This window comes from Enhydra lutris, unplaced genomic scaffold (assembly GCF_002288905.1).
Source record: "Enhydra lutris kenyoni isolate GAN:26980312 unplaced genomic scaffold, ASM228890v2 scaffoldscaffold2, whole genome shotgun sequence".
NCBI classification, from domain to species: Eukaryota; Metazoa; Chordata; class Mammalia; order Carnivora; family Mustelidae; genus Enhydra; species Enhydra lutris.
Genome location: NW_019154086.1, coordinates 22,591,697 through 22,616,330, shown reverse-complemented (window position 1 = coordinate 22,616,330; position 24,634 = coordinate 22,591,697). Strand labels below are relative to the sequence as shown.

At 37.7% G+C, this 24,634-nt stretch overlaps 1 protein-coding gene across 3 annotated transcripts in view; it reads left to right on the top strand.

Annotated features, from left to right (window-relative positions):
• LOC111150640 (serpin family I member 1) overlaps positions 1–24,634 on the top strand; it is a 71,354-nt gene that overhangs the window by 24,430 nt on the left and 22,290 nt on the right. For all 3 annotated transcript variants that reach the window (XM_022508135.1, XM_022508128.1, XM_022508143.1), the window contains exons 2-5: positions 18,920–19,186; positions 20,218–20,448; positions 22,602–22,796; positions 24,155–24,359. In XM_022508135.1, the coding sequence (XP_022363843.1) occupies positions 18,937–19,186; positions 20,218–20,448; positions 22,602–22,796; positions 24,155–24,359 (881 nt within the window). In that variant the 5' untranslated portion in view covers positions 18,920–18,936. The remainder of the gene's footprint in view (positions 1–18,919; positions 19,187–20,217; positions 20,449–22,601; positions 22,797–24,154; positions 24,360–24,634) is intronic.

Sequence of the window (24,634 nt, the reverse complement as noted above, 5' to 3'; positions counted from 1 at the left end):
ATACTTTTGCCCTGAGCTAGGCAAGGCCACCCCCTACCTGGACACAGGTGCTCATCCTCCCTCTTGGAAGCACCACTTCCACAGTTCCCTCTCCTGAAATCATCAATCCCCCATCTCTTGGAGCATTGCTACTAGGAGACCAGCAACCTGTTTTCTCTTGTACTTCAAACAAGCAAGGTGTCTGCTCAACCAGCTACTGCTGGATTTCTCTGTTCTTCAAAGGGGCTGTCTTTGCTCAGTTCCTAGACCCTCTTTTCCTATTCCTCCGAAGCCGCCTGCTCTCTCCTCTTCACCCTCTCCATTCTGCCTGAGTCGGCTTCTTGCTAATCTTGGGACCAAACAGACACACGCCTTCCTCAGGCATGTGCTCTTGCTAATCCCTGGCCTCTGGCTCTAGTTATCAGGGGCTTGAAGGGGCTTCCTTGAAGGCTTTGTCCAGAAATCAGCTAATCGGTGAAGCTTTCTTCAGCTTTTTTATTTAAAACTACAAAATAATATAAGATGAAAATAAGGAGGCAAACTATAAGAAATGCTGAACTCTAGGAAACAAACTGAGGGTTGCAGGAGCGGAGATGGGCTGGGGGAAGGGCTAATTCGGCGATGAGCATTAAATGTAATGAGCACTGGGTATTATATGCAACTGATGAATCACTAAATTCTACCTCTGAAACTAATAAAAAAATAAAATAAAACTGCAATATGCCTTGTCAGCCTCTCCCTCTCTTATTCCCTTGTGCTGAGTTGTCCCCACCACCCCCACGCCAGGATATTTATCACATTCTAAAATACTATATAACTTATTATATTTTCTAAATAAACTCCATTACAGGGATTTTTGAGGATTTGAGCGTCAAAAGGCTATGTTGATATAGGTCTCCTTTACAAACAATCCAATGACCCACAAGGTGGGACTGTTGAGGGAAAGCCACCTGGGCTTTGATAGTAGCCCTGAGTTTCTACTCACTGCAAACAGGATGGTCTTAAGCTACCTACCTTCTCCAAGTCTCAGTTTGCTCCTTTGTGTGTGGAGATACTATACTTGTATCATCCATTCAGCAGATATTGAGGGCAGACAGACCAAGCACTGCACTAGGCGAGGATAGTCCCCGGGGAGACAGATGTGATTTCACCCTCATGGAGCTTGCCGTCTGGAGAAGAGGTCGATATTCAAGATATTCAACCATCATCCTAGCAACAGACGTGAACATAGCAGCCCATCACCTTGTAAAGGAATGAGTGAAGGAATTGTGAAGTACATCGTTGTCATCAGCACTCCACTATTTCCTCCTCCTCTGTTCCTCTCACCTCCGAACCCTTTTCACCTCACTTCCACTGACAGGCATATCCTCGTTGGTATCTTACCAACTTGATTTTCACACTTTGGTACGTCAAACAGTCCCCTGAAATATCTCTTGAAAATACTGGCGCTAGAATTTCTGATTCAAGAGGTTGGTGATGTGGCCTCCTAGCCTGGGCTTTTCCTCCTCTCCCTGGAAATTCCAATGGGGAAGTCCCCCAACCACACACTGGGAAGTGCTGATTTAGAGAAATAGTTTTATTAGCTCCCTTTTTAATACCAGGTTATAAAAACATTTCAGAGTCATGTCATTCTGAATAAATTATGCTTCCCCAGAAGCCATTTAGTCTGGGACTTTTGCCTCACATTAATGATATTAATGATCCTTAGAGGCTACACACACACACTATCTAATCCTACGAGATTCTCGGTCTTAAAGTAACTGGCCCCTCCGAGGACACCTTTTGTTGCCTAGTAGAGTAACTTTGTTGCAAAAAAATACCTGAGGAGTGTTAAAATGCCATCCATATTCATTGCTAAAAAGTGAGGAACATCAAAGAGAAGCATAACCTGAGAGCCTCCCTGCCACAGACATTGCAACGAGCCATCAAAAGATGATGCTGACTGCTGCTGTTACTAAGCCATGCAGATTCAAATATGAGCGTAATTTCATTTCATTAACATAATTACGTTAAGGCAAGTAATTTTGAAATACGACGTGTTCTGTGATAAGGTCATAAAGCCAAGAACTATTCCTTGGTAAGTAATCACAAGATAAGTTAGGTTTTATTCAATTCAGAATTATTGAAGCCTGGAAAATCTGACCTGTGGGTTGAAAAACAAAAGCACACCAATGACAATTTATTATTTGTCTTTTAAACTACAGTCATATCATGGTTAGTTCTGTCTCAGGAGAAATCTGTTTTTCTGTGCAATTGAGTTTTCCAGACAAATGAAATGTATCTCGGTAAATATCCCAATATTTTGTTTCTGATGGCTTATGGTAGTTTATCAGACATACATCAGACATCCCCTATGGAGGGATGTCCTGAACAGAGAAAGAATTATTTTTGAGATGGCTGAAGGGCATCCTCATGAATATCTTACACTGAGTGCTGCAGCAATGCCATGATTCTCACAGGAAATGTGCCTATAGTAAATCGTCCTAGGATTTAAGTCTTTATCAGATCTGCATAGGCTTTCATTGACTGTAGAACAACATCTTTTGTGGCTTCTTCCTAAAGACCATATGCCTGTTTCCAGCAGCCTTTTACTCTATTTTTTTTTCCTTTTAATTGCTAAAGATGGGGAACCAAATCAAAACAAACATTACTGTTAGGATTGTATTTAGAATAAAAGTAAATATTCTGGAGTTGGGATCAAGGAATGCCCTGCTGAGTCAAGTATATAAGCTTCAATACAAAATGTGTATTTTTATGGATTTTTATTTTTGACTATTTTTAAAAACTTAAAGATTTTGTTTGTGCTAGTTCTTCCATCGCATTCTGGATTAGAGAGATCATCTGATGTTGTGAACTTTGTGTGAGACAGAACCGTAACACCAATCCTACAGATTACTGGAGTATTCTAGAATTTCTGGGAGGTTACTGCTTTTTTGCCCCAACCATTTTTTTCCTGCAAGTCAGATGACCTTAGGGTCATTCTTAAATTTTTAGGGGTAAGGCCTTAATATTACTTTTATTAATCCGATATGTAATGAATGGTACCTCAGTGTAGTTTTACTTTTAAATAATAATCAAAAACTTTGACCATATTTTTCTGCGTTTTAAGAGCATTTTAAATATCTTTTAGGTGAAAGATCTATTCATGTCCTTTGCCTAATTTTCTATAGAACTTTTGTTGGTTTTATTGGTTTATAGAGGTCTTATATGAAGTAGGAAAATTTCACTCTATCTGTAATTTAAGATTTTTTACTTTGCTACTTGCCTTTGATTTCACTCATGTGGTTTTGCTGTAAAGACTTTTTATTTTTGCCTATAGTCATATTACTCTTTTCTTTAATGGCTCCCAGTCTTTGCCACACTTAGGCCTTTTCTAATACAACACTGTGTGTGTATAACACTTCCTTAAAACAGTACATATACACATATATACACATAATATACACAGATGTAACATATATACACATGTATATAGATACATGTTTTATGTATGGAAAATATATGTGTATTTGTGTATACTGATATATGAATGTATTTGTAAGTTCCCAGGATTTCTCCTTGGAATTTCAAATCTTCAATTTTCACTTTTAAAGTTTGACCCATCTAGTATTTATTTTGATTTAAAGTGCAAAGTGCTTGTCTTCTTTATTTTTTAACATATAGTCTGTTCTTCCAACACGAGTTAGTACTTACTGAATGATCTCTTATTCCACTGATTGGACATGCCAAGTTTTGCCATATACTAAATTATATTTCTCAACACCCTCTTCTAATTATTATTGTTTTTAAGTGCATTTTAGTATCTCATCACTGTTAATTTTTTCCCAGAATTTTTTTTTGTTATTCTTGTGTAATTTTTTGTGAACTTTAGAATGGCTTGTCTGATTTTTTTTTTTTTAAGATTTTTTTATTTATTTGACACACAGAGAGAGAGATAACACAAGCAGTCAGAGTGGCTGGCAGAGGGAGAGAGAAGCAGGCTTTCTGCTGAGCAAGGAGCCCAATGCAGGACTCGATCCCAGGACCCTGGGATCATGACCTGAGCTGAAGGCAGACGCTTAACGAACTGAGCCACCCAGGCATCCCGCTTGTCTAATTTTTAAAGGTTGCTATTTTTATTGAAATTGCACTAAATATATAGAGTAATAATATCTTTATGATCTTGAATATTCCTATCTAACAATAAGGTGTCCATTTCCATTTATCCTAGTCATTTCCCCCATTGTCTTACAATACAATATATGATTTTTAAAGTTAGTTTATTTCAAGCAGCATCCAAATGAAGACCAGGCATTGCAATCTATTGATATGTCTCTTTAAAGCCACTGGCTTCCTGCCTCCCCAGCTCTCCCTACCCATTACTCCTGTATTTTATTTATTGAAACTGAATCTGTTGTACTGTGGGCTTTCCCATGGCCTGGATCTTGCTGACTGTACCCCTATGGTGTTGTTTAACATGTTCATCTGTCCTTATTTTAGGAAGAGTGTTACATAAAAGATGAAACATTCTAGTTTTTTTTTTGCTATTTCTTAGCAGTATTTCAATTTTTCTTTTGTATAGGTCTTTCTTCTTTCTTTCTAAGTATATTCCTGGGTTTTTAATCATAAAAATTTGATGGAGGGCAGTTAGACAATATTTATCAAAATTACAAGTACTTGTGCCTTTTGACCTGCAATTTAACTTCAAGGAACTTACCCTGCGGAGATAATTGCACACCTGTGAAGTGATATATTTCTGAAATTATTTGTAATAGCAAAAGATTGCAGTAATCTGAATTCCCATTGGTAGGGGACTAATTGAGTAAATTATGGCATATCCATACAGTAAAATGCTGTGAAGCTGCTAAAAATATAAGTAAATAAAATGAGGATGCTCTTTATGTATGACAGCAAGTAGTTTTCAAGATATGTTGCTAAATGAAAAAGTGAGGTTGCCAACCACTGTGTAAAGGAAGTTTATTATGTTATTACTTCTGTAAGAAGGAAAAGGGGAAAATATATATACTGTATATATTTAAGATTTCTCTGGATGATAACATTTGTTGCTTCCACCAAGAGATACTGGCTGACTAGGGGATATGATATTAGTGGGTCTTCACTATAAGCCTTTTGATATCTTTTGAATTTTGTTGCCTATGAATGTTTTACCAATTTAGCTTTTTTTAATTAAAAAAGTTGAAGGGTTGTAATGTACTACATAGCAAGTTAAGATCCTAATTAATATATTTTATACCTAAAGCCAGTTGTAGCATTATTTGGCAAACATAGGGTCAATAGGTTAAAGGGAGTGAGATTTCATCTAAACATTATGAGCTACCTTACCATCATGGAAGCCAATCCAACACTGAGATATCTCTCAAACACATACACATACACACACAAACACAAAGCTGACGCCCACACAAGGAATTTAAGCAGAGTCAGTCTTGCGGAGAGAATTCCTGCATTCAACTCGAGAAGTAGACCAAGTGACCCATCCCATCCCATCCAACTGGCGCAGCAATGCACAATAAAAATACATGGGACTGGGATGGGGTCACCTGGGTGGCTTAGTTGTGTAAGCAGTCAACTCCTGATTTTGGATTAGGTCATGATCTCAGGGTCCCAAGACTGAGCCCCACATCGGGCTCCAGCTCAGCACAGAAACTGATTGTCCTTCTCCCTCACCCTCTGCCCCTCCCCTGCTCTCTCCTCTCTCAAATAAATAAATAAAATCTTTTTTTAAAAGGTAAAATGGGATTTGGGCCTTCAAAGAGAAGCTCAGATCCCCTTTTCATTCCTTAGTAAGCCATGTGAACATGGTAAAATATCTTAAACTGACCATGTTTCAGTTTCTTAATCTGCAAAATGAGGTTACCTTCCAGGTTACCTTGTTATGAGGATTAGTAATAATTTAGTATAAGTATGTATAGATGACTAGCAATTATGTATGGAAGTCTAGTCCACTATATGATTTTACCTCTAGAAGTCCCTGAATTAATTGCTCTCTGGGGAGAAAACTGAGGTAAGAGCATCTATTTTATAGGAAGAATTTCTCTTTTCATTTTGAAACTTAGTTATTCCTAGCATATTCCTGAATTTTATTAACAGTTCCCTAGTCTTCAAGCTCCTAGACTCTCACTTGTAGATTCTCATGCTATACTTAAAATGAGAAAATATGACAGCATATCCCATCCTGTTTGAGTAGCCTCTCTTGAGCGTAACTGAGGTTGAGCTTTGACTCTCATTGTTTTTCTTATTGAGACTGTAACTGTGTTTTTAAAAGATTTATCTATAGATCTGTTTCATTGTAAAATCTACGAGGCCCATACCAACCTAATCCCCACCCTTCAGTCATTCTCTGCAGGGCCAATTATCTGTATGTATTTTTTAAAAAGTCAGCTTGAGAGAACGACTTCATTTTATTCTAACTTACTTATGGACAAGTCATTTGCAAGAAAGACCCTGACACATTATCTTGGAGTGCTAAAAATATCCTCTGAAATTTCTCTGACACACCTAGCTTTAAATTCAATAATCCTTAAGACATGTAAGAAGTGGCCCCCAAGTGAACAAAGTGAAAAGCCGACATCCTTGCCTTCATTTCACCATGACGCCCCTGCGATCTTCCCATGGTTAACTAAGAAGAGCGACACATCCTCGCCAGGTGCCAGGGTAGTGAGCACTGGTGCTCAGCATAAGATCCATAAAATATCCCTCCCATTTTACCTGCCCAACTATAGGAAAAGCCTTGAGTTGGCTGTGTAAGGAGCTTGATAAGGGACAGTTTCCTGTCAGTGAGGATGACTAAACTTAGAAGAGATTCAGAAGAAAATAATTACATCCATGTCTCTCCAGATCTCTGAAAATGAGAGGGGTTGATTACTAGTTAGATTGCTTGAAACTGCTTTGTGGAGAAGTACACTAACTCCTCAAATTTCTTTTTCTTCTCTCTCTCTCTCTTTTTTTCCTATCTGACATTAACATTGGCTTATTTCTTTAATTCATCTTTCTACACACTTCCTAAAGCTGTTACTTTATTGTGAATGTGGTTCTGAAAATTACAGGGAAGTGTAACCAGAACACTTTCATGGAAACTTTTTATATCTTTTTAATGTTTTACTTGTTTGCCCACACTCTGCAATAAAAATTACAAGTTGCCTTTTCAGACATTTGACAGTGATGAACAGGAAGAGGAAACCAAACTTTTTTTTAGAAATCCCCCTATTACAATGTGTGTGGCAGGTTTATAAATAGAGTTAACAGGTAGATGTTTTCAGGTAACATTAATATAACATTAGTCAGTAACAAGATGATTTTATATTTTCATTTATAGGAGCATTAAAAAACAAAGCAATAAAATTATTTTTTTGACAAATTCTTTCTCACTTTCATTTTCCCCATAGTAGTCCTGCAAAAGACTGTCTAGAAAATAATATAGGTAACTTAATTTCCCCAGGGTACAGTAAGTAAGCCACAAGTATTTTTTTTTTTCTTTTAAAGAAAGAGCCACCTAATTTAGGTTGGTGTTTTGTGTCAGAGAGTTCTTTCTGTCCATTTCTAGCATTTCTAGCACAAAGTGAAAAGAATTCTAAAAGAAAATCATAATAAATTTTTTCCAGATTTCTAAACTAGTATGTATCTTAAAAATGTGAGATATGATGACCTTTCAAAACACTGAAATTTCTGTATGAAATAAAATGTAGCAAAACAGCATACAAAAGTTCTAATCTTTAGCCTGACACACAGTAAATTCTCACTAAATAGTAGGTTGAAGCATATGAACATGCCAATATTTGACCACTTTGGCTTATAAAAACGGCAATTTCACAAAATTCAGCCTAATGTTAATATCCTTCTATAATCATGTCAGAACCCTATGAGTGTAGAGGCACTTGGGTGCTCAGCCAGTTAAGCATCTGCCTTTGGCTCAGGTCATGATCTCCAGGTCCTGGGGTAGAGCTCCATTCTGGGCTCTGGGGAGTCTGCTTCTGCCTCTGCCTCCCACCTGGCTTATGCTCTCTCACACTCTCTCTCTCCTTCTCTCAAATAAACAAAATCTAGAAAGGAAGGAAGGAAGGAAGGAAGGAAAAAAGAAAGAAAATGAGCTTATACCATTTTACTAAAAGAGCCCTTGGGTCTTGGGAATATTATCGTTATTAGCCAAGATAAGAAAATAGCTTTGTGTGGCCTCAACAGACACCGAGGCAAAGTGAAACTAAGCATTTCACCTCTGGAGAGTTTAGGGATGTCCTCAAACCCTCACATATAATCTTATAAAATAAAGAGGTTAAAGCTAAAAGAGAAAAATAACAAGAACTGCGAAGGCTCTTAAAGCCAAGACAGTAAAATAGGAGCAAGGGATGGAGAATTCAAACAAGAAAGACAAGACAGAAACACTACAAATATAACCAAATATAATTTAATATAAATATAAATGCCTTGTATCTGAGCTATTTCATGTGTATGGCCAACAGCCCTAACTGCTACTGTCCTCTGTTAGGGTATCATCACATTATAATATTGTACTTACAGTTCTGACTCTGCATTATCAAGATAGGTTAAAACTGGCTTTGAATGCTCAGAAAGTCTTTCTGTGAGAATTTTTTTCTTTAAATAATTTCTCTGGCTATTTTACCCCTTTTCCCAGCCCTTCAGTATATATTCAAGGATTAGTGAATGATTGGAGGGTAATTTAGGCTAATACTCCCTCCATGGACAAAATAATTGAGAAGCAACCTTATATCTGAGTACTTTCAGATTTTCAGGGACATAGCCAGCTTTTAAAAACTTTATTACACAAGCAATATTTTAATATTGAGAAATTAGAAATTCCAATATTGTTAAAATTCTGAATAAAAAGCTGGAAGTCTCTGTAAAGACTATATATCTCGTACATGAAGGAAAATATCACAAAAGCATATCTCTTGCATCACCCTGTTATCTTCTGTATCCCTAGCACCTAGTACAAGACCTGGTATGTAGTTGTCAAGAGTAAGTAGTTACTGAATGAATGAATGATTGAATGCATGAATGAGTGAGTAAATTAAATTCTAGGTATTGCATTCACATTTAAAATTTATATATTTTTAAGCATCTATAGTAGCTCATTAAATATCCTTGGTGTACAAGAAATTGCTCGGTACAGATGACTTTGTTTCCTCACCTATAAAATGAGGGTCTGGTCAAGGTGTTTCCAGCAGGAACATTCTGCAGTCTTTTAAACAGCTAAGCCCATAGGCTGGGTAAGAGCAATCAGCAGGGATTTCTTAAAGCATTAATGGGTAAGCTATTAATGGCTATTAATGCCTGGCTTAGTTCCAAAATGGCCTTGAGCCACACATGACCTTGATTGATGATGACTTTTTAACCCATCTCTCTGAAACTACTCTCTGAATCTTGCCTCAGGGCTTGTGTGTCCCTTGTTTAGCTCTCCTGACAGTATTGCAAAGGAAGTCATTCATTGGCAAGGACAAAGTCTCCCTGCTTGTGCCAAACGGAATTATTTATTACCACTTTTTGGAAAGCCCAAGTCACATTTCCAGCAGGGCTGGGATCTGCCAGCTTACTGATGCTTGTTGGTCACCTGCTTTAATCAAAAGCCTTTGGAATTCCAAATGGAGCCTCTTTATCAATTGAGATCTCTTGAAGAAAAAGAGTGTGTTTACAAATAAAACATCCTGTGTAAGGAGACATGTTTTATGGAGTTCATGCTACTAATTTCCCTGTTTTTGTTTTAAACACTCATATTTGGTCAAGAACCAATGTTATGAAGAATCGATCCATTTGGCCTACTTCTAGTGCTCCATTGTCAAATATGGTAACCATGAGCCATAAATGGCTATTGAAATTAATTAAAATTAAATAAAATTAAAATACTTGTTTCTCAGGTGTATTGGCCACACTACAAATACCCAGTAGCCACAAGTGACAAATGGCTACCTTATTGGACGAGTACAAATATGCAATGTTTATGTCATTGCAGAGAGTTCTGCTGGACTGCATTTTTCTAACTCTTTGAAGGCCACAAAATAATTGAGTATTTTGGTTTTTGATTTTAGAAATTTGTTATGGCCTAACATGGGAAAATGTTTGACTAGAGACTTACATATTCATCATCTATTCATTAGGTCAAACAATTTCCCAAGAGGTTATCTTTGTTGTGAAATGTTCTTGAAAGTTTATAACCCTTATCTCCTCCTAGTTGGAGGATGTTTGGCGCCAAAAATCTCCAAAGCTCCTTGGAAGCCTTGGGTATCAGCAAGGAAAGGAACTCTTGTGAGTCACATCCATCTTCATTCCAATTAGCCCCCCTCTTACTGCTAAGGAATTCAGACTTAATATATTTATATTTACCAAAGCATTTTAAAAATTCTGGGGAGTTTTAGCACATCTTCCCTTGGTTGTTTCTCAACATTTCCGGGACTGGTTAGTCCCTAAATGAGCAGACCACCATACACTCTTCCAGGCCTAATCTTCCTCTTGGATGCATGCAAAACACGCAAGAATTTTAGACTTGGAGCACCGCCAGCTCGTTGCTTGCTGCTATGTGATCAGTCGTTCAAAGTCACAGAGGTCTACTAAATCATTTCGGAGTACCAGTGATACAGTACTAATTCAACCAACAATTAAGGAATATCAGTGATTAAGAAAAGACTAATATTCTAGTTCCTTCCTACCCTGATTACCAGATTATCCCATGAAAATAACCATTTTTTTTTAAAAGAAAAATTTCTAACTGTAAGGATTTTTAAAACTAGTTAAAGGATAATTATTTCTAAAAGGTATAATCTTGACTCTCAAACGAATATAAAATGAACAGATATCAAAGATTTTATTTAGTTCATTAACTAATGAGAGAATCAGTAGGCTGTTACAACTAATTCATTAAAGAATCCAAAAAACATGAATATGTAAACTCATGAGGAATACTAAAACACATCTGCTTACTAGATGCAGAACTAGTCAATATCCACAGGGCAATAATCAATTGTATTCAATCATACATGTACACTGCACGTTTTTGTAGACAAGAATCATTTGCATCACTATCAATTATCTTTAACTTAGAGAACTGTGAAGTTGTTCAAAGATGACAAAGGGACCAAAACTCATAGTCAGATACCCTGGAAGGTTATATTCTAGATAATTCATAGCTTTTCATTGAAGACATCCAGTAATCATCTTGGTCCATTTTCAAGTCTTTTGTAATTTTTTTCTGGTAAATTACATATCTGTAGCTTGCTTTCTCCATAGTTCTGTCCTTTTGACTTACCTGGCCATTTACTCCTTATTTAAGAGATACCCATAACCTTTCCTTTTTGCTTAATTCAATAGAACAGGAAAAAGAACATAAAGATGCGTTTTTTTGCAAAATGTAAGAGAGTATAGAAAAAATCACAGTGGTCTAGATAGCTGGGGGGAGAAGCAAAAGAAAGAGCAAACGGAAGAATCCTAATTTCATAGATGTTGTGATTACAGAATTAACCCTCCTGCGCTTTATCTCCTCAGTTCTGGCCCCTTGGTTTTAAAATACATCTCAATTTAAGTAGCATCTTCTTTTTAGGGAAAAAGGACATCTTAAGAAGAAAAATGTATAATTCATTTTAAAATATAGCACAATGGAGTGTGTTTATTTATACACTAGCATATTATGCCCTTAATAACTAAGATTTTAAGTTGGAGCCTTCTTTTCATCCTTCTGAATCACTTCTGGCCATTGTTTATCAGGCACATGACATGTTACTTTTCATAATGCATTTTTTGATAAAAACTTTTAGCACCTTTGTGATTGAAAATATAATCTTAAGGCATTTCAAAGACCCCTGGTGTATTCTCTCCATTTCCATTTGATTATTTGACTACTCCACCTCCACACCCTCCACACCTTCACACAGCTAATTTGAAAGTTATCAGGAAGCTATTGGCAACCTAGCTCCTAAGTAATAATAGTCCTTCACAAAGCATGCATGGATCACTCACCTTTCCTGGCTTTGAAAGCCCTGTGATTTATATTGAGAGATTGGCAAATTCTTCTGCCTCTAATTGTGCTGCTTGGCATCCAACAGACAGTTCTTTTGTGTATATCCCAAGGACAAGAGATACATCTCCTTGCACAAATTCATTTACATACATGGGTCTTATATCTGTGGATCCTTTGTAAAATACTCGGTTGTCGTGTTACAAGAGAACCGGTTGGTTCATTTCTTGAGTGATAAATACTTGGCATCACTTACGGTCAACTTACATCCTCCCCTCTGTTCGCTGGCTCCGTGGCCCTTTTTCTTTTCAGGGCTGACATACAGTACAGTGCTACTGAGGACAATTCTGGGTCCAATCTCAAGCAAAAATTCGACTGTGCGAGGCAGCACCAATGAAAATAAGGCAACTGGGGAAACAAGGATAAATAAATAGCCAAAGGTTTACTCTCTTCCAGGCTATGATGCTTCCATAGGAAGTGGCACAGCTTACATCTCTGAGGATCGACTGGTTTCTTTGGACAGTGATCATAAGATTTATTCTGATTTCTAGAGAGTTAAAATTGGGGATGGAGAGGTGCATAACATATGTTGCGGTTGACGAAATTTGGTAAATTACAGGTTGCTAGAATACAGATTGTTTCACAAGGCCATGACTCCATATATGTGTGTGTGTGTGTGTGTGTGTGAGTGTGTGTGTGTAATTTTTTTAATAATAATTTTTTAATAGATTTTATTTATTTATTTGAAAGAGTGAGAGAGCACAAGTGGGAGGAGGGGCAGAGGCAGGCTCCAAATCGGACTGTGTGCTGAGCAAAAAGCCCAGTGTGGGGCTCGATCCCAGGACCCTGGGATCATGACCTGAGCTGAAAGCAGACATTTAACCATCTAAGCCATCCAGGTGTCCTGGTCATGACTCCTTTTTTGTGTGTGACAAATTCTTTGACAAATTTTCCAGCTTCACTGCTACTGATCTAGGTCAGTCATTTCTCTTAGTAAATCAGAGAATAAACGTCTGGAGACCAACCTGTTCCAAATTTCACCAAGTGAACTAGTATTAACCAAACTTAGAGCAGTGGTCTCCAACCACTCAGGGCCAACCCATGGGGGGTAGGAGAAAGAAGAAAGTAAAAGTAGTGAAACCATGAAGTCAAACATACCCACTTTGAAGAACTGTCTTCTTTTCATGATGAAATGTTCATTTATGTGATTGTAAGAGACATTATTTTCGTTAAACAGTTTCGCCCCCATCCCAATGTATTTACTTAATAAAATAAAAACTTAACAACCTTATATTGGTCCCCTCAATTAAAAAAATAACTACATGCAAAAATCTGAGAATTAATACACCAGAGTGCTTCAAGATAGTGTTCTTTGCTTAGGCATTTTTTTTTCTTTAGTTATTCTGTATGGTTCGGGTTATTTTTTGTTGTTGTTGGGGAAAGGATCTTCCTCAGCATTTTTTTTTTCACCTTCTAAAGAATACTTTCTTTTTTATTTCATTCACAATTATGAAACCTTTTTTTTTTTTACATTTCAAACAATTGGGTTATCCAAAAAAAGCAACAAGTTGCATTTATGAATGCCAATCTTTCTATAAATAGGATTAACTACGAAGAAAGTCTTTTTTAAAGTCTTTTTTTTTTTTTAATATTTTATTTATTTATTTGCCAGAGAGAGAGGAAGAGAGCACAAGCGGAGGAACAGGGGGAGGAGGAGACAGAGGGAGAGGGAGAAGCAGGCTTCTCGCTGAGCAGGGAGCCCAAAGTGGAGCTCAATCCCAGGACCCCAGGATCATGACCTGAGCCAAAGACAGACACTTAACTGAGCCAGCCAGGCGCCCCTAATGTCTTTCTTACTGTGCTAGCTTTCCACTCTGTGATCATTCACACCTCAATTAAAAGATTTAATTTCCTGACCTCTTTGAATGTAGTATTTGCGAAAGCAGGATACACACATACGTATGCCCATGACCTATCCTACCACGGGCAACCTAAAGGAGATATGCAAGAGTTAATGGCAGTTTATTTGTAGCTCTGCCTTTTCTAGCACAAGAGCACAATCTCCCACCATTCTGGTACGGTGGCTCCTGGTGTTTATGTAAAGGCATTGTATTCTGTAGCTTGAAAATAATGCATCTACAAAATCATGCTCCATGTGAGAGTAATTCATTCTAGAATGTGTTGATTATTATGATTAATGGTAAGGCCCTGGCGTTTTGTAGAGTAATGTTAATACAGAAACATTGGGGTAGCACCTTGTGTGATTTTTCAAGGTGGTGCCCTTGTTTTTTAATGCATCCTGTGTCCAGCCGCTGCATGATGCCAGCATTGGTGACAGTGCCACTTTGTCACATGGGAAAGATGGTCTCAGACTCAATAAGGAAGCACTTTATCAGAGGGAATAAAAAATGGAAATGAGCCACTACCTGTGGGCTAAGATTAAATTAGCTTCGAGAATTGAGGAACAGCAGCTTCTCTTGCTATGCCTTCTAATGCAGCATTTGTGAGCCTTCCCATCTCAAGCTGTATGCATTCAACAAATATTTGGTTACTACGATATGCAATGCATTAAGTGCTTATGCTGATTATTTTAAAGTAGACGAAGAGGAATGCACTTCTGTGTCTTCAAAAAGCCGAGGAAACGAGCTGACTCGGGCACAGAATTATCTGTAGTAGGAGGAAGCAGTGGTATGTGCTGTTGGAGAAGTAGAGATAAAATGTGCCACTGTTTCAAAGGAGGGGGAAATTGCTGTTGTAACTGAAAAACCAGGAGGGTATTCATGAAGGAAATGGAAGTGGAGCAGAACCTTGAGGAGTGGTTAGGATTTGAACATATGGAACCAGGTTGAAGTAGTTCCAGAGAGAGAATGACACAAGCCAGCAACAGGAGACAGAAATTCTGGGATATGTATTGCAAAAAGGAGTCTGGCTTGAATTGCAGGATCCCTGAAGGGGGGTAGTGGGTAGAAACATGTTGGATCACAGTAAAGTGAGACTAAAGATTTGGGGCTTTACTCTATAGGCATGAGGAAGATTGTGAGGTTTTATATTTATAGGAATACCTATTCATAATAGTACATCAAAACAATTCATCTGGAGGCTGTGCATCCATTGGATTGAAGAAGGCAGTAACTTGGGCTTCAGAGAATGGATGGACGTCACTGGTAGAGTCCTTGAGAATGCATTAAGAGGAAGAACTGCCACTATGGCTCTCAGAGTGGTCATTGGAAAATGGGTGGCAGAAATGCCCAGAACACTCTAGGGAGTAAGTGTTGATAGCTCATTGAGCATAAGGGAAAGGGAGATGGCGAGGAGTCAAAGACTTTGATGTTTTAAGAAAGAAAGGGGAAAAGGGGGGAAAAAGAGATTGGGCTTGATTGATAAGACAAGGAGTCCAGTTTGAGTGATCTTGAATTGGAAATGCGGACCAGAGTCAAAGACTAAGATGATCCCAAAACAATTTGCAATGCACGTAAGGACTGAAGATAAAAAGAAATCCAGAGCTAGAATTTGACTTACTAGGGAATACTATGAACAGGGATAATAGTTGAGGTATCTTTGTTTTGAGAGCAATTCACCAGCAGTCCCAAGAAGAACATTACACAGAAGAGAAGAGGGCCAGGAAGAGATCCTTGGAGAACCCCCCCCCCCCCCCACCCCGCCCTGCTTAGAAGGCAGAAGAAGGGAAGCTTCCCTTCTCCCCAGAAAAAAAATCCTCAGAAGGAACAGTCAGAGGCAGGGGAGGTGAAGGGGCCCGGGGCGGAGGGGGGGGGTGTTAGGGGTGGGGTAAATAAGATAAAAAAGGCTGGGCCAGCCTGGCAGAAGGCTTTTTTTTTTTTCCTCTTTTCCTGGCACACTGGAAATTTTGCCTTTAAGAGAAGGAGAGATCACTTAACTATAGATAAAATGTGTGTTTCCAGAACAGAGTTCTTTAAATCTTGACTAAAGAGTTTCCTGATATAACTCGCTCCCACTATTCAGAGCCATACTGCTTCTAATTTCCTAGCAGAGCATGTAAATTGTAGCCGCTGCTTGCTGCCCTGGGGAGAACCCTCTCTCACAAACCTACGGGTGTTCTTTCCAGGAGTCTGCCGGGAGCCTGAAGATATACTAGTGGTTTTGACATCTCTTTTCCCCAATAAGGAAACACAGCAGAGCTGCAGGTCCACCAAACACTGCTTCTTTCTGCCTCTGGACCATATGCCACAGACCAGGGGTTCCTAACCTGAAGCCAGTAAATATCCTGGCCAGTGAAGTAACGTTCTGTTAGCCACGTGCATGCATTTTCTGAAGAGTCTGTTTGCCCTTCTCCTGATTCTTACAAGAACCTCTTTTCTTAAATAGAGAAGAGCCACAATAATAGATTACATGTTCTTGTACAAAGCTGTGAGTTTCTTGAGGACGAGATTCCGTTTTTATACATTTTGGTATCTTCGTGGTACCTCTTTCATCTTGGCTGAATGAATGGCATTTAATAGTGCTACATTAGATGAGCCAACAGGAAGTATAAAACATCATCTTTGGCTCTAGAGTCTCTTCCTTAACTTAGCAAACATACAAACCTGGGAAACATATTCTCTAATGATAATGTTTTTTATTAGTATACTTGTAGCTTAAAATGAGTGCTTCCAACACACACTATTTCATTTACATCTTTGATAATTGTGTGGAGTAGAAATTGACATCTTCATTTCATGAAGGAGGAAGCTAAGACAGAGAAGGCTTGTGATTTGCCAAAGGTCATATGCCACGTGTTAGCTTATTTATCTCATGGCACATTCGTTTGTAAATAAAAATGCTGATGAATATATTAGACTTGGCTTTGTTTTTCTAGAATGTTTGTTGGTTGGCAATAGGTTGGTTTTTGTTTTATAGGAATGCAATCTTTTTGTTAACCTTAAATTTGATAATTGTGTTAAAAGCAATGGTTTCCAAATAGCCATGTTACTGAATGACGGATGGATACCACTCCCATGTAGTGACTTCAGCTTCATGGTCTTCTACTAGATAACATTAAACGAAAGTAATGAGGCCCAGCTTTGGGTCTTTGTAGGGTATGTCAGACAGCAGTATAGTATCATGAGTAAGATCATGGGCCCTTGAGTGGGACTTGGATTTATGAGTTCTAGTAACCAGTGTTACATCCTAATACTGGGCATATCTTAGGGTGTCTTTCAATTTGGAAGGGTACCTGCTAAATTTTCTTCTGAATCTAGAGACTGAGAAAGTTGCCCTATTTTGCTTCTACCTTTTACTGGAATCCTCTGGAATACAGAAGGCGGGGCGGGGGTTTTCGGGATTCCACGGCAGCCTCCCATGGACAGCCCCAGCCCGCAGGCTGGCGGGGGCAGCTGTGTTCTGCACCCCCGTGCTTCAGTCTCCGTGCTGCCTGCGCCACTGACGCCGTTCTGCAGCAATGCACTTGATCCCCCACAGGCAACCATCCTCCCTCCCACAGCATGGTTGTGAGAGTCCCTATTTACATAATTTACATACAGACTGAGCCTTACCTTCCTAAACCAAGGAAAAAGGATCTAAACCTTAATACGAAAGCAGAGGGGTGATAGCAGCGCTCGGAGTTTCTCAGACCAAAAAAACAAAAAACAAAAAACAACAACAGCAGCAAAAAACTGCTCCTCCAAACTGAACCCTAAAACGTGCAGGATTTACAAACTAATAGGCAGTTCTCCGGAAGTTGAGATTAAAAACACTACAGGAGTGAGGAGGACATTCTGACTCAAACCCCTGTCAGAAACACCTTGCTCTTAAGTAAAATGTGTATGCCTTCCTTCTGTAAGGAAAGGGGACTGTGAACGCTCCATGCTCATTGAAATAGCTTTCCAAATGTGTTTGCTCAGGATCTCTTTACATGTTGTTTTGAGGATAATTTTTTTTTTCCTTGAAGGTCAAGAACTAGTAAGCTACTTAATTGTTTGACTAGGCAGGTCAGCTTTTAGATGCCTGCAGTGACAAAGAGGGAGAATACAAGGAAGAAGGAAATTCTGTCCCAGCTGTGTGCTGGTCAGGGTGCGCTGTTTGTGGGGAGACAGGGCTTCTGGAATACTGGTGTGCCAGGAAGAAATGTTAGCCAGAGATATCTGGGCACTGACACGTTCTCTTCAAAAGAGAAAATGGTTCAAGGACCAGATAAGTCTGATATTCATTGAAAAAGAAGCATCAGTATAAGCTGAAATGGTAAATCAGCCTGAATTTAAAAGGTCAATATGGTGGAACGCTCCTCCCTGCCCAGAGATGGCCACTGGGAGCAGCAGCCTCACAAGGAGCCACGGTGGAAGGGAAAAGCACACAAGAATGTGCTGAACCTGCTTCTTCTCTGGGTTACCACTTCCTGTGGGTTCTGCAGCTGGGGCTGATACACTGGGGCCAGTGGCAGGTGTGTGTCTGATCTTTTCCTGCCAGAAGGCAACCCAGTTGCATGGTGCATTAATTTTTATAAATTAGAGTAAATGGGTAAACCAACATTTTCAAATGCCTGACTTCACTAGTTCCTCTTAAACCCTGTAAATATCTTTTGGTTTCCATTATAGTTCTCCTGGACGTGTGTAGTTTGATGTAAATTAGAGTAAATTGTGTCAAAATCATGACCAAAATATATATGGTGAAGATATAAAAAATTGTTACAATAGCCTCACCAAACATGGTTTTTAATTATCCATTATATATGTAGCTATACATACTCTTAACCCCATGAAGGTGGGGACCAGGGAGACCCTGTTCCTGGAAATATCCTCAGAATTAGCAATGTAATTTGTTCATTTGACTATTAATTGCCTTTTTAAAAATAGTATCTCCCAACATATTCTTTAAAGGGACTTTTGTTAGGAGATATTAACACTGTAAATGTTTAGAAAATTGGTTTGCTTTACAACTTTGCCAAGAAATAATTCTTATTTTTATTTTTTATTTTTGCCTTTCACTCCATTCTCAGTGATAATTAATATGGAAATTATTGTTTTCCAGGCTTGAGCTCTCCCAACATGGTTTTCCTTAGACTCTTCTCTTTGCTGATTCTACAAAGTCTGGCTTTAGGGGCCACTTTCCCTGATGAAACCATTGCTGAGTTGTCAGTGAATATGTATAACCATCTTCGAGCCACTGGGGAAGATGAAAATATTCTTTTCTCTCCATTGAGTGTTACCTTCACTATAGGAATGATGGAACTTGGGGCCCAAGGGTCTACCCTGAAAGAAATCCGTCATTCAATGGGATATGATAGCCTAAAAAATGGTGAGTGTGCTTAGGTTTAATTTTTCAAGGTGGTTTGGCTTTAACTTTCTACTCAATTATGTTGTCTTTGGCCACAGGTAGCAATATTCATACAATGTGAGAAAGTGATCTCACTGAGATAGTATGGTTAGGAGAACCATCAGGAAACCCAAGAAAAGTAGTAATTCCTTGCTGCATCCTTAGCTGAGTTAATCTAAGGAAATTGTAGATTTTATTATTATTATTATTTAAAAATAAACCTCACTGTGACAAATAAAAGCAAACATGGTTCTTACTGAGTTTCCAGTCTAGAGGGAGAGGCATGTGTAAATTAATTATCACATAAATGAAAAATTACAACCATGATAACTGCTAGAAGAAAAGCAACAAGATTCTCTAAGAATATCAGAAATTTTTGCTTAGAACCAATTGTATCTTCATTTTTAAAGTAGCATCCAAGAATTTTTTTGATATGTTTTATTATTATGAAAATGTTATGTATTGGAGAAAGTTTTTAGCCAAAAGGTATTTTGTAATCATTTTGACATGATTTATGATTTCTATTTTAACATTTTTAATATGCATGAGAATCAACTCATTAAAAAGTTAAGAACTCTGATTTCTAAGGGACTTTTCTAGTTATAAGACAAAAAAAGTTCAGTGAAAGTAAAATTTCAAAGAATATTTTGATTTTTAAAATAGGTAATTAAGCTTAATCTTATTCCTTAATTATAGAATGAAGACCAATTTAATGAGAATAACCTAAGCACTTTGAAAGGAGACAACCAAAAAATCTCTATAATAGATTCTACCAAGACATCAGTTAAAATGAAAAATAATGTCCGTTCAAAATACTCAAAGTTAATTTGAAAATCTAGAAATGGCACAAATATTGGAGCCTCCTTGTCATGTTGCTATGGGGAATAAATACCGCTCTTCCCTTGGGCTCCTGTCTCCTCTATCTCCCTTGCTGTGTTTTGGTGTTTCTCCACTCCCCATGATCATTCACTGTGTTTGTTCCACTAATAAACTTACTGTTTGTCATTTTGCAGGTGATGAATTTTCCTTCTTGAAGGATTTTTCTAACATGGTCACTGCTAAAGAGAGCCAGTATGTGATGAAAATTGCCAACTCCCTCTTTGTGCAAAATGGATTTCATGTCAATGAGGAATTTTTGCAAATGCTGAAAAAGTACTTTAAAGCAGAAGTAAATCATGTGGACTTCAGTCAAAATATAGCTGTGGCCAACCATATCAATAAGTGGGTGGAGAATAACACAAATAGTATGTCATTTAGTTCCTTTCTTTCTCTGGTAGCTTAGTTTTAACTCTCTTCTACTTCTGAAATTATTTGTCTCTTCACTCTGATTGAATTTCTGAATGTTAGCATTTAGTCGAGTATCTAATAATTATTTTGTATAGATTATAGTCTTTTTAGAGGCATTGCTTATGAATAAACATTTTTGAAAGAATTTAAATCTTTTGGCATGTGAAGAATTTTGGCACTGTGATAAATCAGTCTGAAATCTGTCTCTCCAATCATTTGTTTTCCTCTGCATGGTAATCCTAACTACTGTATGGAATTTTGCTTGAGCTGACTTATTTAAGAAGTTAGATGCCAGTTAGAATGGCAGTTGGTGGAGTGGACCTCTTAAAAATAAATTAAAAATAGAATATAAGAGAGAGTTAAAAATCAGAGTTGAGCTTTATTTTTTTTTAAGATTTTATTTATTTATTCAAGAGAGAGAGAGAGCACAAGCAGGGGGAGAGGCAAATACAGACTCCCCACTGAGCTGGAAGCCTGACATGGGGCTCCATCCCAGGACCTGGAGATCATGACCTGAGCTGAAGGCAGATGCCTAACCATCTTAACAACAATCTGGGCCACACCCAGGTGCCCCCAGAGTTGGGCTTTTAAATGGCAGAACTTGATTGATAATCAAAAAAATGATATAGGATTTCTTTAAAAAGGGAGTAGCCATTTTAATTCCAAATAAGTGGAGAATTAGAAAGAGATACATTTACTTTAAAATTTATTTCTAATCTTGGGGCACCTGGCTGGCTTGGTTGGTGGAACCTTTGACACTTGATCTTGGAGTTGTGAGTTTGAGCCCCACATTAGGTGTAAAAAAAAAATTAAAAAATAAAATCTTTAAAAAATAATAAAATTTGTCTTTAATCTATTCTTTAAAAATGTATTTAAGCTTTCCATATGTGTCATATTTTACCATTTTATTTTCTAACTTTACCATCAAAATATTGAAACTAGAATTTTAAAAATGAGACCAAATGTCAAGCAGATTGCAGATGTTCGCTAAATTAATTCATACTGTCAAAACTCCCCAAATAACATCAATCTAATATATTTTATTTTGGAACAATAACAAAAATACCTGACCACATGCCCTATGTCCTCATCCCAAAAATTCTGAGGCACCTTTGTAAGCACCTAGAGAAGTATTATCATTAGTAAAATGAGAGAATACAAATTTTCGTTCTTTTTTAACTATGACATTAAAATGTAGGATAAAAGAAACTTATGTTTGTATTCTAGCATTCAAAGAAGAAGTCAAGAATAAGAATCCACTTTGAGTAGACCGAATGATTACAAGCTATTTCCAGAATCTTTTTAACATATTTAGTGGGACGCCTAGGTGGCTCAGTTGGTTAAGCAGCTGCCTTCCACCTTGGATCATGATCCCGGGGTCTTGGGATAGAGTCCTGCTACGGGGCTCCCTACTCAGTGGGGAGCCTGCTTCTCCCTCTTCCTGCTATCCCCCTGCTTGTGCTCTCTCTCTCTCTTTCTCTCTGTCAAATGAATAGGTAAAATCTTTTTAAATATTTTAAAAATAAACATTTTTTGCTATCGACAAAGACCCAATATCTTTGAAAACAGATTTGTAAAGAGATATTTCAAATGATAGATAATACGCCATCATGAATTCAATTGGCTTTCACTCATCTGTTTTCACCTAGTCAAATGTAATTGTTATATTCGGTGGAAAGATACCCAATATACATGGGGGGCATTTTTGAATTGAATGACATTTTAATCACGTATGTTGTTCAAGAATAAACCTGGTGATGATTACGGAGTGCTTACTCTGTGTTAAGAGTTGTACACACATCATCACAACTAGAAAGGGGTAAAACCTAGGATTCTGTTGTACATGGTTCTATCATTTCTGCAAGTGTCAAGATCCTACCAGTGTTATGTTAGGTCGGTCTGTTTTAGACCTCCTTAATCTGTATTGTGTGTGTGTATGCATGTGTGGATGTATATGTAACATTTTTCCTTTGAAAGCATGACACTTAATTTTTTTGTAAATTTGGTAATGGTACACATTTTTTTCTGGATTACTCTATCAGATGGTAGTTTGTCCCCTTTCACCTTCGGATTTAATATGAATGTTTACCTATTCATTTTTCCTGAATAGGTCTGTTGAAGGATTTGGTATCCCCCAGGGATTTTGATGCCAGCACTCATTTGGCCCTCATCAATGCTGTCTATTTCAAGGGGAGCTGGAAGTCACAATTTAGACCTGAAAATACTAGAACCTTTTCCTTCACCAAAGATGATGAAAGTGAAGTCCAAATTCCAATGATGTATCAACAAGGGGAATTTTATTATGGTAAGACATTCTGGCTTTTCTTTCTCTTTTCCTGCAGTGTATTAATGAATTTTTAAGAAAGAACATGAAATATTTATTATTCAAATAGCTTGTCAATCTCGTTTGAGCTGCAATTCGATTTCCTTGGCTCCATTTTCAAAGGCCTCTAATTAGATCCTGAGTGAATATTACATGCATTGACAGTTTTCCAATAGACTTCTTTAAATTATGAAGTTGATTACATCTGCAGAGCGGCTTTATTCCCATATGCAAATACCTGGCCTTGTAAAGAACATTATGAGTTACTCCAGAAAGCCCTTGGCTTTGGGGTGGTTGTCAGTGACCCATATGTTCCGCTTTGCCCTTGCTTTGGATTCCTTACCACTTTTTGAATTACAAGCATTTCTTTAAAACTTTGCTTTCAGACTGTGTATGTTTGGTCAGATGTCATTACTCATTCATAGTTTCATTTATTGAAGGTCTGTGATTTGTGATACAACTTAATATCCTCGGCATTGTTTTCAGAGCTATTTCATTGGACTTCTCAGAAGTTTAGGGTGTCAATCTTTCTTACACGCTGCAATGAACTGTATTCTTACACACTCAGCTTGAGAACCAAAATGTTCAAAGGTCTAAAGGACCTAGATTAGTTATAGGAAAATGCTCATAACAGAAGCATTACATTTTCTTTTTGAAAATGGGGGAAATTTTAAGGTAGCAACAGGACCATTTGCTTTAAGGACTTCTTTATGTTTTTATGGAAGCCTGGTGAATTCAGCCAAGTTATTGGAATACAAAGCCCATTACCTAACCAACCTTTACTATCTAATATAGAGGTCTTAAGCACCACAAATACCCTAGATAACTACCTAGATAATGTAATAGATTTCATTTTGACTATGCTATCTTGGCCTCAAAACTTTTAGTTGTGGTAATAATAAAGTCCCAGGTACTACGTAGTCCATTTTTCCCTTCTTAGAAATCCAGTGGGATTTCTAATGTGAATGTGAACTACATCTAAGTTGGATCTAGGGCTTTATTTTTCTAACCAGGACTGATCATTGCTTCTAAAGATATTCTTTAACTAAATATTCATCTGAAGTATCTCATTTAAAAATAAAAAGTAAGTCTAGAGAACATATTATGAAAATTATGATATAATCCTGGGGATTCTAAAATAAAATAAATACTTTAGGACTGAAGAATCACTTGATTTCAGGAGCTTTAAAAACAAAACAAAACAAAACCCCAAAAGCCTTTTTTCTCAGATACCTGGATACACACACACATACACACTATTTTGGAAGAAAGTTAAAACAAATTAAACCTTTTACTTGAACTTGGATATGGGCCTTTTATCACCTTTCTTTTTGTTTTAGGAGAATTTAGTGATGGTTCCAATGAAGCTGGGGGTATCTACCAAGTCCTAGAAATACCCTATGAGGGAGAGGAGATAAGTATGATGCTGGTATTGTCCAGGCAGGAAGTTCCACTGGCCACTCTGGAGCCATTGGTCAAAGCACAACTGATTGAAGAATGGGCAAACTCTGTGAAGAAACAAAAAGTGGAAGTGTACCTGCCCAGGTAAGATGCTCCTGTGGGACTCCCTCCAACAGCATAGTGGGAGAGATTTCAATGTAGTTTCTGACTCAGGTCCTAATACCTTTGAATTTTAAGTCTCAGCTACTTTCTCCCCCTACTCCCCTTCTTCTTTCATCCCCTTCCCTTCCTCTCCTTCCCTTCCTCCTCCTTTTTTAAAAATAGTCTTTTGTACTCATGAGGTCCTGCCCATAGACACAAGCTCCCTTATCGATTCACTCAATACTATTTCCCAAGACCTAGTTTCAGATCCTAGTCAA